At 45.0% G+C, this 14,323-nt stretch overlaps 1 protein-coding gene across 8 annotated transcripts in view; it reads right to left on the bottom strand.

Moving 5' to 3' along the window:
- Nucleotides 1–14,323, bottom strand: part of ST3GAL3 (ST3 beta-galactoside alpha-2,3-sialyltransferase 3) — a 231,427-nt gene that overhangs the window by 84,599 nt on the left and 132,505 nt on the right. For all 8 annotated transcript variants that reach the window (XM_012434583.3, XM_012434587.3, XM_012434584.3 and 5 more), the window contains one exon: nt 7,880–7,972. In XM_012434583.3, the coding sequence (XP_012290006.1) occupies nt 7,880–7,972 (93 nt within the window). The remainder of the gene's footprint in view (nt 1–7,879; nt 7,973–14,323) is intronic.

Here is a 14,323-nt window from a genome sequence, read left to right as displayed (position 1 = left end):
AAATACAAAAATTAGCTGGGCGTGGTGGCGCACACCTGTAATCCCAACTACTCGGGAGGCTGAGGCACAAGAATTGCTTGGACCCAGGAGGCAGAAGGCAGAAGCTGCAGTGAGCTGAGATTGCGCCACTGTACTCCAGCCTGGGTGACAGAGTGAGACAGTCTCAAAAAGAAACCAAAACAAAAAAAGCTTTCCTACAAGACATGTGCAGGCTAGGAAATAATAAAAAATACAAATACTGGTCTCTGCTCCTGGTTCTTACGTAAAGCTCCTAAAATCATTACAGAAAGGGGCACTAGGAGAATCTTTCCCTCTAATATCTAGTCTTTGACCCTAGTTCATGACCCAGAGCTCTTAAGACCTTTGTAATTTCCTGACTGATAAAAGCATCTGACACAGAGTTGCTAAACTCCTTCAAATTTCCTGGGTGATAGGAACATCTTTTGTTCTCATGAGGTGACTTCTGGATAGCCTTATGTTGGGTGCTGGTTGGCAGGGGAACCAACCATGTAATTAGAGGGCTGGAACTTTTAGCCTCACCCGCCGACCTCTGGGGATGGGAAAAGGGCTGAAGGTTGATTTGATCACCAGTGGTCAATGATGCAATGAATCATGCCTATGTAATCCTCCACAGGGTTTATAGAAGCCTCCACAAAAACCCAAAAGGACAAGGTTCAAAGAGCTTTCAGACTACTGAACACATAGAGGTCCCAGAGAGTGGTGAATCCCTTACCACATGCCATGCCCTACGCATCTCTTCCATCTGGTTGTTCATCTGTATCCTTTGTGATATCCTTTATAATAAATGGGTAAACACAATTAAAGTTTCCCTGAATTCTGTGAGCTGCTCTAGCAAATAAATGAAACCCAAGAGTGGGTAGTCTTGGAATTCACAATTCATAGCTGGTTGGTGAGATGTATAGGTAACAACCTACTATTTGTGATTAGCATCTGAAGTGAGGTATAGTTTTGTTGCGCCTTCAACCTGTGGGATCTGATGCCATCTCCAGGCGGATAATGTCAGAATTGAATTGAATTATGGGACACCCAGTTTAGTGTCTGCTGAAGAATTTCCTTGATGTGTGGGAAAAACTGCCACACATCTGATGTCAGAAGTGTGTTCACTGATGCATGAGAATAGAGATAAAAAATTGCCTTCTCTTCAGACAGGCCTAGATTTTGCTGGTGAATTCTATCAAACATTCCATGAAAAATATTACCAATTATACACAAAATTTGTAGAAAGATGGAGAAATATTTTCCTGCTTATTCTGAAGCCAGCATTACTATATTACCAAAACTAAAGACATCACAAGAACACTATAGACCAGTATCTTTCATGACCAAAGACACAAAAATCCTTTAAAAATGTTTAACAAATTGAATACAGCAATGCGTAAAAAGAACAATACACTAAGACCAAATGAAATTTATCCTACAAATGAAAGACTGGTTCAACATTCAAAAATCAATTAATGAGAAAAAATCAATCAATGTAATTCATCATATTAACAGACTAAAAAAGAAAAGCCATATGATCTTCTCAATATATACAGAAAAAGCATTTGACAAAATTCAACATCTATTCATGATAAACACTCTCAAGAAACTAGGAACAAAAGAGAACTTCCTCTATCTAAAAAAGGGTTTCTATGAAAAACCTACAGCTAACACCATAATGGTGAAAGACTAGATGTTTTCCTCCTAAGACTGGGAGCAGATAAGGCTGTTCACTCTCACCTCACCTATTTAATACTGTTCTGAAGAGTCTAGCCACTGCAGTAAGGTAAGAAAAAGTAACGAGACATACAGATTAAAGAGTAAGAAATGAGACTGTCTTTAGTAATAGATGACATGACTGTCCATGTATAAATGGTACTGGCACAAAGTCATAAATCAACATAATAGACTAGGGAGTCCGGAAAGAGATCTACACATATATGTTCAACTGATTTTCAACAAACATGCCAAGGTAATTCAATGAAGAAAGCAGAGTCATTAACAAATGGTTCTGGAACAACTGAACATCCACGTGCAAAAAGTAAACCTCAACTCTTAGCTTTTACATACACAAAAATTAACTCAAAATTCTAAAATAAAACAAGAGAAAACTTTTTGACCTTGGACTGGGGAAAAATTTCTCAGATGCAACACTGAAACCACAATCCATAAAAGAAAATTAGACTTTACCAAGATTAGAAATTTCTGTTCTATGAAAGACAATGTAAAGAGAATGGTAAGAAAGATAATAAAATATCTGCAAATCACACAAAGTATCTGACAAAGGGCTTCTGTCCAGAAGTTTAAAGAACTCTTATAATTCAATAACATAAACAAACAATTAAAAATGGCAACAGATTGGGAGAGTTCTGTAAAGATTTAAAAAATGGCAAATAAACACATGAAAAGATATTTATCATTGCCAGTCATTAGTAAATTGCAAATTAAAACCATAATTTTAGATATTGAGATATCACTATAGATCTATTAGAATGGCTAAAATAAAAAAGACTGATACAAGGATGTAGAGCAGGAACTCTCTTTCACGCTGGTGGAAAAGCAAACCGTAAGATCACATTGGAAAACAGTTACTATGGGACCCAGCCATTCTACTCCTAGATATTTACTCAAGAAAAATGAACACATACATTCACACAAAAACCTGTACTCTGTACTCATGTTTATAGTAGCTGTATTGATAGTTACTAAAAACTGGAATTAATTGACCTTTGAGTAATCAGACTGTGTTACATCCATACAATGAAATACTAATCAGCAATAAAAAGAACAATTGATGCAGATGGCACATGTATGAATCATAAATGCATAGACTGAATTAAAGATGTAGACTCAAAAAGCTTCATGCTATATGATTCCATTTATATGACATTCTGGAAACACTACAGTGGTTTCCAGGGGCTGGGGGTAAGGGGAGACGTTAACTACAAAGGAGCAAAAAGGAACGTTTTAGGATTGATGGAAATGCACTATTGATTGTAATAGTGGCTATACAAAGTATGTATTCCTCAAAATTCACAGAACTACACTAAAAGGGAAATTTCATTGTATGTAAATTAAACTTCAATAAGCTTTAATTAAAAAAATTATTTTATTTTAATTTTGACAGAGTCTCGCTTTGTCGCCCAGGCTAGAGTGCAGTGATGTGATCTCGGCTCACTGCAACCTCTGCCTCCTGATTCAAGCAATTCTTCTGCCTCAGCCTTCCCAGTTGCAGGGATTACAGGTGTGTGTCACCACACCTGGCTAATTTTTGTATTTTTAGTAGAGATGGGGTTTTGCCATGTTGACCAGGCTGGTCTCAAACTCCTGACCTCAAGTGCCTGCCTATTTCAGCCTCTCAAAGTGCTGGGATTACAGGCATGAGCCACTGCACCAGGCCAATAAACTTTAATTTTAATAAAATTATGATACAAGCCATACAATTGTATATTATCCATTCATTTTAAAAATGAAGTGAATCCAAGTATGCTGGTAATAGGATAATCTCTAACCTACATTCCTAGAAGTAAAAAGCAAGGTATCTGTTGTCACTCAAATCTCATGTAGAAATGTAATCCCCAATGTTGGAGGTGGGGCCTGGTGGAATTGGATCATGGGGGTGGATTTCTCATGAATGATTCGGCACCATTTCCTTGGTGCTGTCCTTGTGATAGTGAGTGAATTCTCACAATATCTGGTTGTTTAACAGTGTGTGGCACCTCCCCTCTCTCACTTTCTCTAACAAGTGCCACGTGACATGCCTGCTCTCCATTTGCTTTCTGCCATGATTGTAAGCTTTCTGATGCCTCCCTAGAAGGTAAGCAGATGTCAGCGCCATACTTCCTGTAAAGCCTGCAGAACTGTGAGCCAATTAAACCTCTTTTCTTTATAATTTACCCAGTCTCAGATATTTCTTTGTAGCAATGCAAGAATGGCCTAATACATAAAATTGGTACCAGGAGTAGAGTATTGCTAGAAAGATACCTGAAAATGTTAAAGTGACTTCGGAACTGGGTAATGGATTGAGGCTGGAAGAGTTTGGAGGGCTCACAAGAAGACAGGAAGATGAGCGCAAGTTTGGAACTGCTTAGAGACTGGTTAAATGGTTGTGACCAAAATATTGACAGGGCTTTGAACAATGAACTGTAGGCCAACAAGGTCTCAGATTGAAATGAGGAACTCATTGGGAAATGGAGCAAAGGTCATAACATATTACGCCTTAGCAAAGAGTTTGGTTGGATTGTGCCCTTTCTCAAGGGATCTGTGGAAGTTTGAACTTGAGAGTGATGATTGATTGCATATCTGGCAGAAGAAATTTCTAAGCAGCAAAGCATTCAAGATTGCCTGCTCTTAACAGCTTACACTCAGATATGGATGCAAGTAAATGACTTAAAGTTGGAATTTATATTTAAAAGGGAAGCAGAGCATAAAAATTGGGAAAATTTGTAGCCTAGCCATGTGACAAAGAAAGAGAAAGCTTTTTCAGAAGAGGAATTCAAGCAGACAGTGGAGCAACCACTTGCTAGAGCCATTTGCATAACTAAAAAAGACCCAAGTGCTAATATCTAAGACAATGGGGAAAAGGCCTCAAAGGCCTTCTAGAGATTTATGAGGTGGCCCCTTCCATCATAATTCCTGAGGCCCAGGAGACAAAAATGCTTTCTTGGGTCAGGCCCAGGGCCCCACTCCTATGGAACCTCAGGACACTGCTCCCCACATCCTGGCCACTCCAGCTCTCGCGATGTCTCAAAAAGGACAAGGTACAGCTTGGGCTGCCACTTTGGAGAATGTAAGCTGTAAGCTTTGACAGCTTCCATGTGGTGTTAAGAGTGTACAGAGTGCAAGAACGGTGGATTCTTGGCAGCTTTCACCTAGATTTCAGAGAATGTATGGAAAAGCCTGGCTACCCAAGCAAAACCCTGCTGCAGGAGTGGAGCCCTCACAGAGAACCTCTACTAGGGCGGTGTGGAGGGGAAATGTGGTGTTGGAGCCCTCATAGAGTCCCCACTAGGACACTCCGTTGCGGAGCTGTGAGAAGGGGGCCACCATCCTCTAGTCCCCAGAACGGTAGATCCGCCAGCGTTTTACACTCTGCACCTGAAAAAGCCTCAGGCACTCAATGCCAGCCCATGAGAGCAGCTGCAGGGGCTGTACCCTGCAAAGCCAGAGGGGTGGAGCTGCCCAAGGTCTTGGGAGCCCACTTCTTGTCCCAGTGTGCCCTGAATGTGGGACACAGAGTCAAAGAAGATCATTTTGGAGCTTTAAGATTTAATGACTGCCCTGCTGGTTTTCAAAGTTGCATGGGGCCTACAGCCTCTTTCTTCTGGCTGATTACCCCTTTTTGGAATGGGAATGTTTACCTAATGCCTATACTCCCATTGTATCTCAGAAGTAAGTAACTTGTTTTGATTTTACAGTCTCATAGGTGAAAGGAACTCATTTCCAGATAAGAATTTATACTTTTTCATTTAAAAGTCAATTTTAGTTTTTATTATAACTCAAATTTTTTTTATATAACTCAAATTTAGATTTCAGTTAATACTGGAATGAGTTAAGACTTTGGAGGGACTATTGAGAAGGGATGACTGTATGCTGAAATGTGAGAAGGACATGAGATTTGTGTGGGTCAGGGACAGAATGATATAGCTTGAATATTTGTCCCTGCCCAAATCTGATGTTGAAATGTAATCCCCAGCCAGGCTTAGTGGCTCAAATCTGTAATCCCAGCACTCTGGGAAGCCAAGGTGGGCAGATTGCTTGAACCCAGGAGTTTGAGACCAGCCTGGGCAACATAGCAAAACCCCACCTCTACCAGAAATACAAAAATTAGCCAGGTGTGGTTGTATGCACCTGGAGTCCCAACTACTTGGCAGGCTGAGGTGGGCTAATTGCTCGAGCCCAGAGGTCAAGGCTACAGCAAGCCGAGATTGCACCACTGCACTCCAGCCTAGGCAACAGAGCAAGACCCTGTCTCAAAAAAAGGGAGGGAGGGAGGGAGGGAGGGAGGAAGGAAGGAAGGAGGGAGGGAGGGAGGGAGGGAGGGAGGGAGGGAGGGAGGGAGGGAGGAGGGAGGGAGGGAGGGAGGGAGGGAGGAAAGAAGGAAGGAAGGAAGGAAGGAAGGAAGGAAGGAAGGAAGGAAGGAAGGAAGGAAGGAAGGGTGGGTGGCTGGGTGTAATCTCCAATGATGGAGGTGGGGCCTGGTGGTGGGTGACCGGATCATGGGAGCGGTTTCTCATAAATGGTTTAGCACCATCCTCTTGGTGCTGTTCTTGTGATAGTGAGTAAATTCTTGTGAGATCTGCCTGTTTAAAAGTGTGTAGTACTTCCTCTCTTTCTTTCACTCACTTGCTCCTGCTTTTGCCATATAATGTGCCTGCTCCCCTTTGCCTTCTGCCATGATTTGAAGTTTCCTGAGGCCTCCCTGGAAGTGAGGCAGATGCCAGCACCATACTTCCTGTAAAGCCTGATGAACCATAAGCCAATTAAACCTATTTTCTTTATAATTTACCAGTCTCCAATATTTTTTCATAGAAATGCAAGAACGGCCTAATACACAGTACAGAAGAGTAAATACAGTATGTTCCCATTTATGGAAATGCCGGCTGTCTCTGGGGAAGGGGTCTGAAGTGGCAGTATAAACCCTATGTACTGTTTGATGTGTTTCTTTGTTTTTTTTTTTTTTTAACCGCATGCCTGTATTACTTTCAATTAGAAAAAGTAAAAGAAACCTATATACTGGTCAAGGAAAATTCACAGGTGCCTGGGCCAAGGGACTGGGTTGCACAGGCTTACAAAAACCTGTGTAAGAACACAGAACACAAAGCCAGACACAGGGGCACTCAATAAATAGCTGGAGGAAGCAAAATATTTGGAATCAATTCAGAAGGCAGACCCTGGACAAAGAGATCTCTATCTCAGCACTGGACACTCAGCCAGCACAGTCCTTGCTTTACACAAGGAGCTAAGCTGAGACTGCGCACGTTAGAAAAGAAAGGGAGCATAAAAACCAAATACACTGGATTTACTTTGGGGCCAGCTGTTCCTCAGCATTCCTTTGCAAGCACATTGTGTGTCCTAACCTCAGCCTTCTAAGGGATGGGAGGCAAGTCCTTCCCCCAGAGAACAGAGCCCACCCCTAGCACTCCTGTTGTGGTCCAAGTGCCCAGACAGTTCTGGGCAGCCTTTCCTCCAGCCCCTCCAAATCAGAAGGAACAAAATGACCCTGACAGTTTCACTGCACTCCAAAGACAATCTCAGCACTTCAGCTCCTTTTCCACACCAAGGCTTCAGAAAAGAAAACCAAAAAGGAGAAGGTGGATCGGTAAGCAAAATCCCTGAGCAGCATTTGGTAAAAGGAACTCCCTGGGTTATGCACGGATTCTTTCAGATGTCAGAGAAGCCAGCAGCTCCAGAATGCAAAATGGACAGAGAAGGAAAGTGCTAAAAACTCAAGACAGCCTCGCAAATTTCTCTTTGTTCCCTGCTTTATTTGGATATGCCTCCCTGAAGCCAGCTAGTTGGTCCCAGCTTCCAAAAAAGTTTGTTTGGCCACTGATACTAGGTCTAGGAGCTTCTTTGCTTGTCAGCCTTGTCTGGCCGCCTCTGGATACGTGGCTTGCATGGGGCAACCATGTAGGTTATCCTTCTGCAGAAACAGGCTGTGCCACCAAGTGCAAGCTCCAGAGGCATGATGGGAGTAAGGCAAAGCAAGGGCATGGAGTAGGACTGGAGTAGGAACCAACTTGAAGGCAGAATCCTTTCCAGGAACCCAGAGACTCCAGAGCACAGGAGAATATGACTGGCTGTGGGAAGCAGGGTTTCTGGCTTTTGGGCCCCACACCAGGCTGTCTAGTCAGCAGAAAGAAACAGGAACACTTACCGGGGGAAGATGGCCGTCATCAAGGCTGAAGCATAGCCGGGCTTGCAAGCTCCCTCTGAAAAGTTTGCGTACTTAGTAGCTAATTCAGCAGGCCTATGGGAAGAGAAGGAAAGTTACAGCTTGCCAGGCACTGAGCACTGAGTGGGTTATTAATTCATGGGGAGCTGTAGGTGTTTAAACCTTGAATGAAGCTTCATTCTCTACAATAAACACTTCAGGCACTTTTCCACATTAAGGCTTTAAAGGTAAAAACAAAACAAATACCTAAACCCTAACAGAATAGACAGATAAATAAGCCAGGCCCCCGGATGGAATCTGTAAAAGGAACTTAACTGGTTTCTTACAGTTTTTTCTTTTTTTAAGAGACAGGGTTTCATTATGTTGCCCAGGCAGGTCTTGAACTCCTGAGTTCAAGCGATCCTCTCGCCTTGGCCTCTCAAAGTGTTGGGATTACAGGCATTGAGCCACTGTGTCCAGCTCATACTCATAGATTCTTTGCAGGAAGTCTAATACCAAGGAAATGAGGAGCTCCATCAAGACTCCAATACCTGGGGGAGTGGTGCTTGGAGTTCACAGAATAGAGCTACTCAGGCTTTGATAGTCAGAGGCCCTGGCCTTTTCACCTTCCTTGTATGTTCCTACATGGCCAGCCTCATCTGCTTTTATTCTCTCCACTCATGCTATGATCCACCCAGTGGGAACCATTACTGAATAATGGGAACTGTCCTGAACAGTGACTGAATACAGATGAAATAATTGTGTGTCATTGGGGCTACTGATGTAACCATTAGACTTTTAGTTGAGGATGATTTCCTGGTCTCTCTGCCTGGAATATTATTCCTTGTCCTTCTTCACCTGGCTAATAACTGTTGGTCCTTGATGACTCAGCTTAGATATCAGCTTCACTGGGAGTGATTCTCTGACGCTCGGATTGGGTTAAGTGTCTCCTCTGTGTTTGTACAGTCGTTCCCCCTGCCCCTCACATCATATACTTACCCCAGCACTTGCTATTCTGCAGTGTAATTTTTGGTAGTATGTCTCCCTTGATACACTGTAAACTCCTAAGGTCAGAGTCAGATTTAACCCTGCCTACCCCCTCCAGTGCCTTGCACAGATGGGCACGTGAGAAGACTCCTATAACTTTCTTACGGAACAAAATGACCCTGACAGTCTCACTGCAGACAAGGCAATCTCAGGAACCCACAAGGCTGAGACTGCTGCATGTTTTTCAGAAGACTTGTGTTCTAATCCTGGCTTTGTTGCTGTGTGACCACAATCATGCCACCTCACATCTTTGGGTTTCAATGTCCTTATGCGTTTGACGTGGGGCTGGAGTCACTGCCCTGCCACCAAAATCTCTGCACTAGGCAGTCTAGAGAAGATCACAACCAAAGAACAGGATATAGTCAGTGAATGGGTTCCGGACTGCTGGCGCTGGAGGCCCTGCATGCTGGGGCACCTGAGAGAGGCCTGGCTGGCTGCCAGTTCTGAGTCCCCACCTCCTCCGCCCCCACCCTTGGGCCTGCTGCCAATACTCTGGTGCCCAGCTGCTCTATTGTGCTGGGGCCCTGTGGCAAGCCTACCCTCTGGGCTGCCTTCTGCAGGGCATGGGCGGGGTGGGTGTGGGGTGGTGGTACCGAAATGATGATGCCACTGCCTAGTGTGTGTCAGGTCTGATTCAGCCTAGACCCCTCGGGCCTAGCCCAGAGCCTTACATAGAGTAACTGCTCATTGAATATAGACAAACTCATTTGTACCAATGCACAATTTCTTTTAGAAATTACATTTTTGGGCCGGGCGCGGTGGCTCAAGCCTGTAATCCCAGCACTTTGGGAGGCCGAGGCGGGTGGATCACGAGGTCAAGAGATCGAGACCATCCTGGTCAACATGGTGAAACCCCGTCTCTACTAATACAAAAAATTAGCTGGGCACGGTGGCGCGTGCCTGTAATCCCAGCTACTCAGGAGGCTGAGGCAGGAGAATTGCCTGAATCCAGGAGGCGGAGATTGCGGTGAGCCGAGATCGCGCCATTGCGCTCCAGCCTGGGAAACAAGAGCGAAACTCCGTCTCAAAAAAAAAAAAAAAAAAAAAAAAAGAAATTACATTTTTGGGCTGGGCGTGGTGGCTCACGCCTGTAATCCCAGCACTCTGGGAGGCCGAGGCAGGTAGATCACCTGAGGTCAGGAATTCAAGATCAGCCTGACTAACATAGTGAAACCCCATCTCTACTAAAAATACAAAAAATTAGCTGGATGTGGTGGTAGGTGCCTGTAATCCCGGGCTACTAGGTAAGCTGAGGCAGGAGAATCGCTTGAACCCGGGAGGCAGAGGTTGCAGTGAGCTGAGATTGCTCCATTGTACTCCAGCCTGGACAACAAGAGTGAAACTCTGTCTCAAAAAAAAAAAAGAAATCTACATTTTCAAGCTTCCCCTACCAATGAAATTCAAAGCCTGAAATGCAAACCTGAAGGCTGAGTGACAAGCTGAGGAGTTGGTACTTTATTTGGTAGGCAAAAGAAAGCCAAAGTTTTAGCATGAGAAAAACAATCTTTTCTTATGTAAACAACTGTATTTTTGAAATGAAATATAAACCTCAGTGCACTTACTGAATTTACTAGAAGCTTTTGGCTAGGCACAGTGATTAAAATGTTCTAGAGATTTTCAGTTAGTTCTCTCAACAACTCTGTGAGTTGGTGCTATGAATTAATTTACACACAAGGCCTAGACAGATGAAGAGACTAATCCAAGATCATAGAAGTGGTAACACTGGATTTGAACCTAGGTCTCTAACACCAGTGTAGGAACTCTTAACAGGGCACTGCCACCAACACGGTCACAGAGGAAGGCACAGGACAGCACAGGAGTGGTCAACACAGTCGGAGACGGGGTGGAGAAGACAGTCCAGAAGGCCTCACACAGCTCTGGTCTGCGGCAATGAGGCATTCAGAGTCCCTTCATGTCCTGTCTCCCAATCCCTCACCATCCGCTTGCCTGCCTTGTGCTATGAGTTCCTATGGTCTTTCTGAATTCCAGAAAGTTTCACAAACAGCAGAAAGATGGACAGCAGGTGTCCTTCTTAACACAGTGCAGGGCAGAAATAAATGCACAACAGACAAACCTTTGGCCACCTTTCTTCTCTCTAGTTCACCCCATCAACTTTTGGCAAGGTGCTTAAAGAATAAGGGCTGTGGGACAGTCCAGGGGGCACAGGATCATGTCATCTACAATGGAGATGAGGGAGCCGGGGCCCGGCAGGGAGGGCGGGAGATACTGCTCTTTCCATGACAGTGCCAGGCAGTCCAATATCAAGGATGATGGGCTCCAAGTCAACTCCTCACTTAGAAGGCAACAGTAACTCCTACAATGTACAACTCTGGGTACAGTGGGTCATGTCATTACCAAATTAAAATGCCTTAGAAATGGCCTCCTGACTATCCCAGTGAGAGAAGAATAGGGGGAGTGTTGGGGATTCTGAGTCATCCAGCAGGCTGGGACCTCTGGGGCAGTTAGCGGTCAAAACCACCAAGATTAACGATCGCCAACTCCCTGGGGCCAGAATAGTTAGTCTCTCCAAGGCACTCACACTCCAAATGCCAGCAGGCCCCCACAGATGTCTGATCAAATCACTCAGCCCTTGTTCTTCTACTCTGCAGCTGCCTTTCATTTTGGGAGATTTCGCATTAAACCCAGTAAGAGCACCCATTGTCCTGCAAACATGACTACCAAGCCCCTGGGGTGAAGAGTGTCACCACTGCACTCATAAGAGGAAATCCAGATGGACAGGCTGGAGCCCCAAAGAAGGAGCCAGATGCTTCCACTCTCCTGCTTCACTCAGGAGGATGAGTTTAAAGAATCAGGCCAAGCAATGGGTAATACATGGAAAAAGCATCAGATCCGGAATCAGAAACTTTCACAGAGGACACTGACAAGCAAGTGACGGAAAATCTGATTTTCAGCTTCCCCATGTGCAGTGGAAACCATCTAATTCCAAGAATTCCATGAAGATGTGGTAAGGGAGCACATCTGGAGGGGATGGCTGTCCTCCGGGGCGCCACACACACACTGTGTGAGACATGTGGCTGCCAGGAGCGCCTGGCCTGGGTTCAGATTCGATCACAGGGAAAGTCACCACATGATATCCAGTGGGAGGGTGCCCTGGCTGACGTGTATGAGAAGCATCAGCATTTGGGAGACGAGGAGCAACACTGCAGGAGGCTGAAAGGAGCAGGAGAGTGTGATGCTTCGGTGAAGGAAGGGGCTCAGGAAGGACACAGAGACCAACTGCGTCACACACTGTGCAGGCCCAGTAATGTGTGGCCACAGGACTAACTGACGGATTCGGCAAGAGGGAAGTCACCTCCGACCTCGACAACGGGCATTCCACTGGAACGTGGAGGTGAAATTCATTTCAATGGGTTTAAGAGAAAACAGGAGGAGAGAAACTGAAGTCATGAAATACAGACTATTTTTAGGAGTTTTGCTATAAAGGGACAAAGAAATGGGGCAATAGATGGAGCAGGAAGCGGGGTAAAGTGTTTTTTGAGGTTAGGAACTATTTTCACAAGTTTACAAGTTGGTTAGAATAAAAGAAAAGTGGGCTGGGAGCGGTGGCTCATACCTGTAATCCCAGCACTTTGGGAGGCCGAGGTGGGCAGATCACGAGGTTGGGAGTTTGAGATCAGCCTGACAAATTTCGTGAAACCCTGTCACTACTAAAAATACAAAAAAATTAGCCAGGCATCGTGAGCTGAGATTGGGCCATTGCACTCCAGCCTGGGCAACAGAGCAAGACTCTCTATCAAAAAAAAAAAAAAAAAGAGAGAGAGAGAAAAAAGCTCCCAATAGAGATAGGACAGTTGTAGGGAGTATGTCTTTCCCCTCCCTCTGCCCCCAGATGGGGTCTCACTCTGTCACCCAGGCTGGAGTGCCCTGTCTCGATCTTGGCTCAAGGCAACCTCTGCCTCTCAGGTTCAGGTAATTCTCCTGCCTCAGCCTCCAAAGTAGCTGGGATTACCAGCGCATGCCACCACGCTGGGCTAATTTTTATATTTTTAGTAGAGATGAGGTTTCACCATGCTGGCCAGGTTGGGGGAGAATGTCTTTCAGAAGGCAGAGGGGGAAAGGATCTAGCACAAAAGTGAAAGGGCTGGCCTTAGCTCTGTTCCCTTAGCCCGCCTTGGCCAGAGACGCCTATTCAGTTTAAGCACCACTTCCCTTATGAACTTTCCATGATGTTTCCCTTCCCAGGTAGAACAAACCCATCCCCCTGTGGACCTGAGCTACCTAGGGCAGACCTTCATCTTCGCTTGCTCACTTGTTCCCCTACCCTACTCTTCTATCGCCTGCCCCTTTCTGTCTCTCATTTCTCTTTTTTTTTTTTTTTGAGATGGAGTCTCGCTTTGCTGCTAGGCTGGAGTGCAGTGGTGTGATCTCGGTTCACTGCAACCTCTGCTTCCCAGGTTCAAGCAATTCCCCTGCCTCAGTCTCCCAAGTAGCTAGGACTACAGGCGCGCGCCACCATGCCCAGCTAGTTTTTTGTATTTTAGTAGAGATGGGATTTCACCATGTTGGCCAGGATGGTCTCGATCTCCTGACCTTGTGATCCATCTGCCTTGGCCTCCCCAAGTGCTGGGATTACAGGCATGAGTCACTGCGCCCGGCCTCTGCCTCTCATTTCTACATGCAACAAATATTTAGAGACAATGGAGTCATTCTGCTTGGATTTTTATCCTGGCTCTCTTACTAGCTGTGTGATTTGGGGCATGTCTTTTTAACGGTTTTGTGCCCTTAATTTCTATATCTTTAAAACTGGGATTACACTAGTACTTATTTTATAAATTTTTTTTTTTTTTTTTTTTTTTTTTTTTGAGACAGAGTTTCGCTCGTTACCCAGGCCAGAGTGCAATGGCGCGATCTCAGCTCACCGCAACCTCCGCCTCCTGGGTTCAGGCAATTCTCCTGCCTCAGCCTCCTGAGTAGCTGGGATGACAGGCACGCACCACCATGCCCAGCTAATTTTTTGTATTTTTAGTAGAGATGGGGTTTCACCATGTTGACCAGGATGGTCTCGATCTCTTGACCTTGTGATCCACCCGCCTCGGCCTCCCAAAGTGCTGGGATTACAGGCATGAGCCACCGCGCCCAGCCTTTATAAAAAATTTTTAAGAGTTATGCTGAGAATGAAGGGCTGGCACTAAGTACCCAGTGGCTTACTCAAAGCCCATGCTACCATGCTAGGGGGACTTACATGAGCGTGCAGACGAGTCTCTTCGCACAGAGCTCGCTCCATCCACAGGGGACGGAATTCTTCAGTTCTATCCTCTACCTTCCTGATGAGGATGCATTTCTCCAAATTAGAGAGTTGTTTCTGGGATAATGACATGACGAGGGAAGTGGCAGAAGCAGCTTTGCTAGCTTGAGTAATCCTATTCTGTCATTAAACAT

The sequence above is a fragment of the Aotus nancymaae genome, unplaced genomic scaffold (assembly GCF_030222135.1).
Source record: "Aotus nancymaae isolate 86718 unplaced genomic scaffold, 86718_ANA_hifiasm-v0.15.2.pri h1tg000007l, whole genome shotgun sequence".
Classification (NCBI taxonomy): Eukaryota; Metazoa; Chordata; class Mammalia; order Primates; family Aotidae; genus Aotus; species Aotus nancymaae.
Note: the sequence above shows the minus strand (reverse complement) of the source record. Positions and strands in the feature narration are given on the sequence as shown.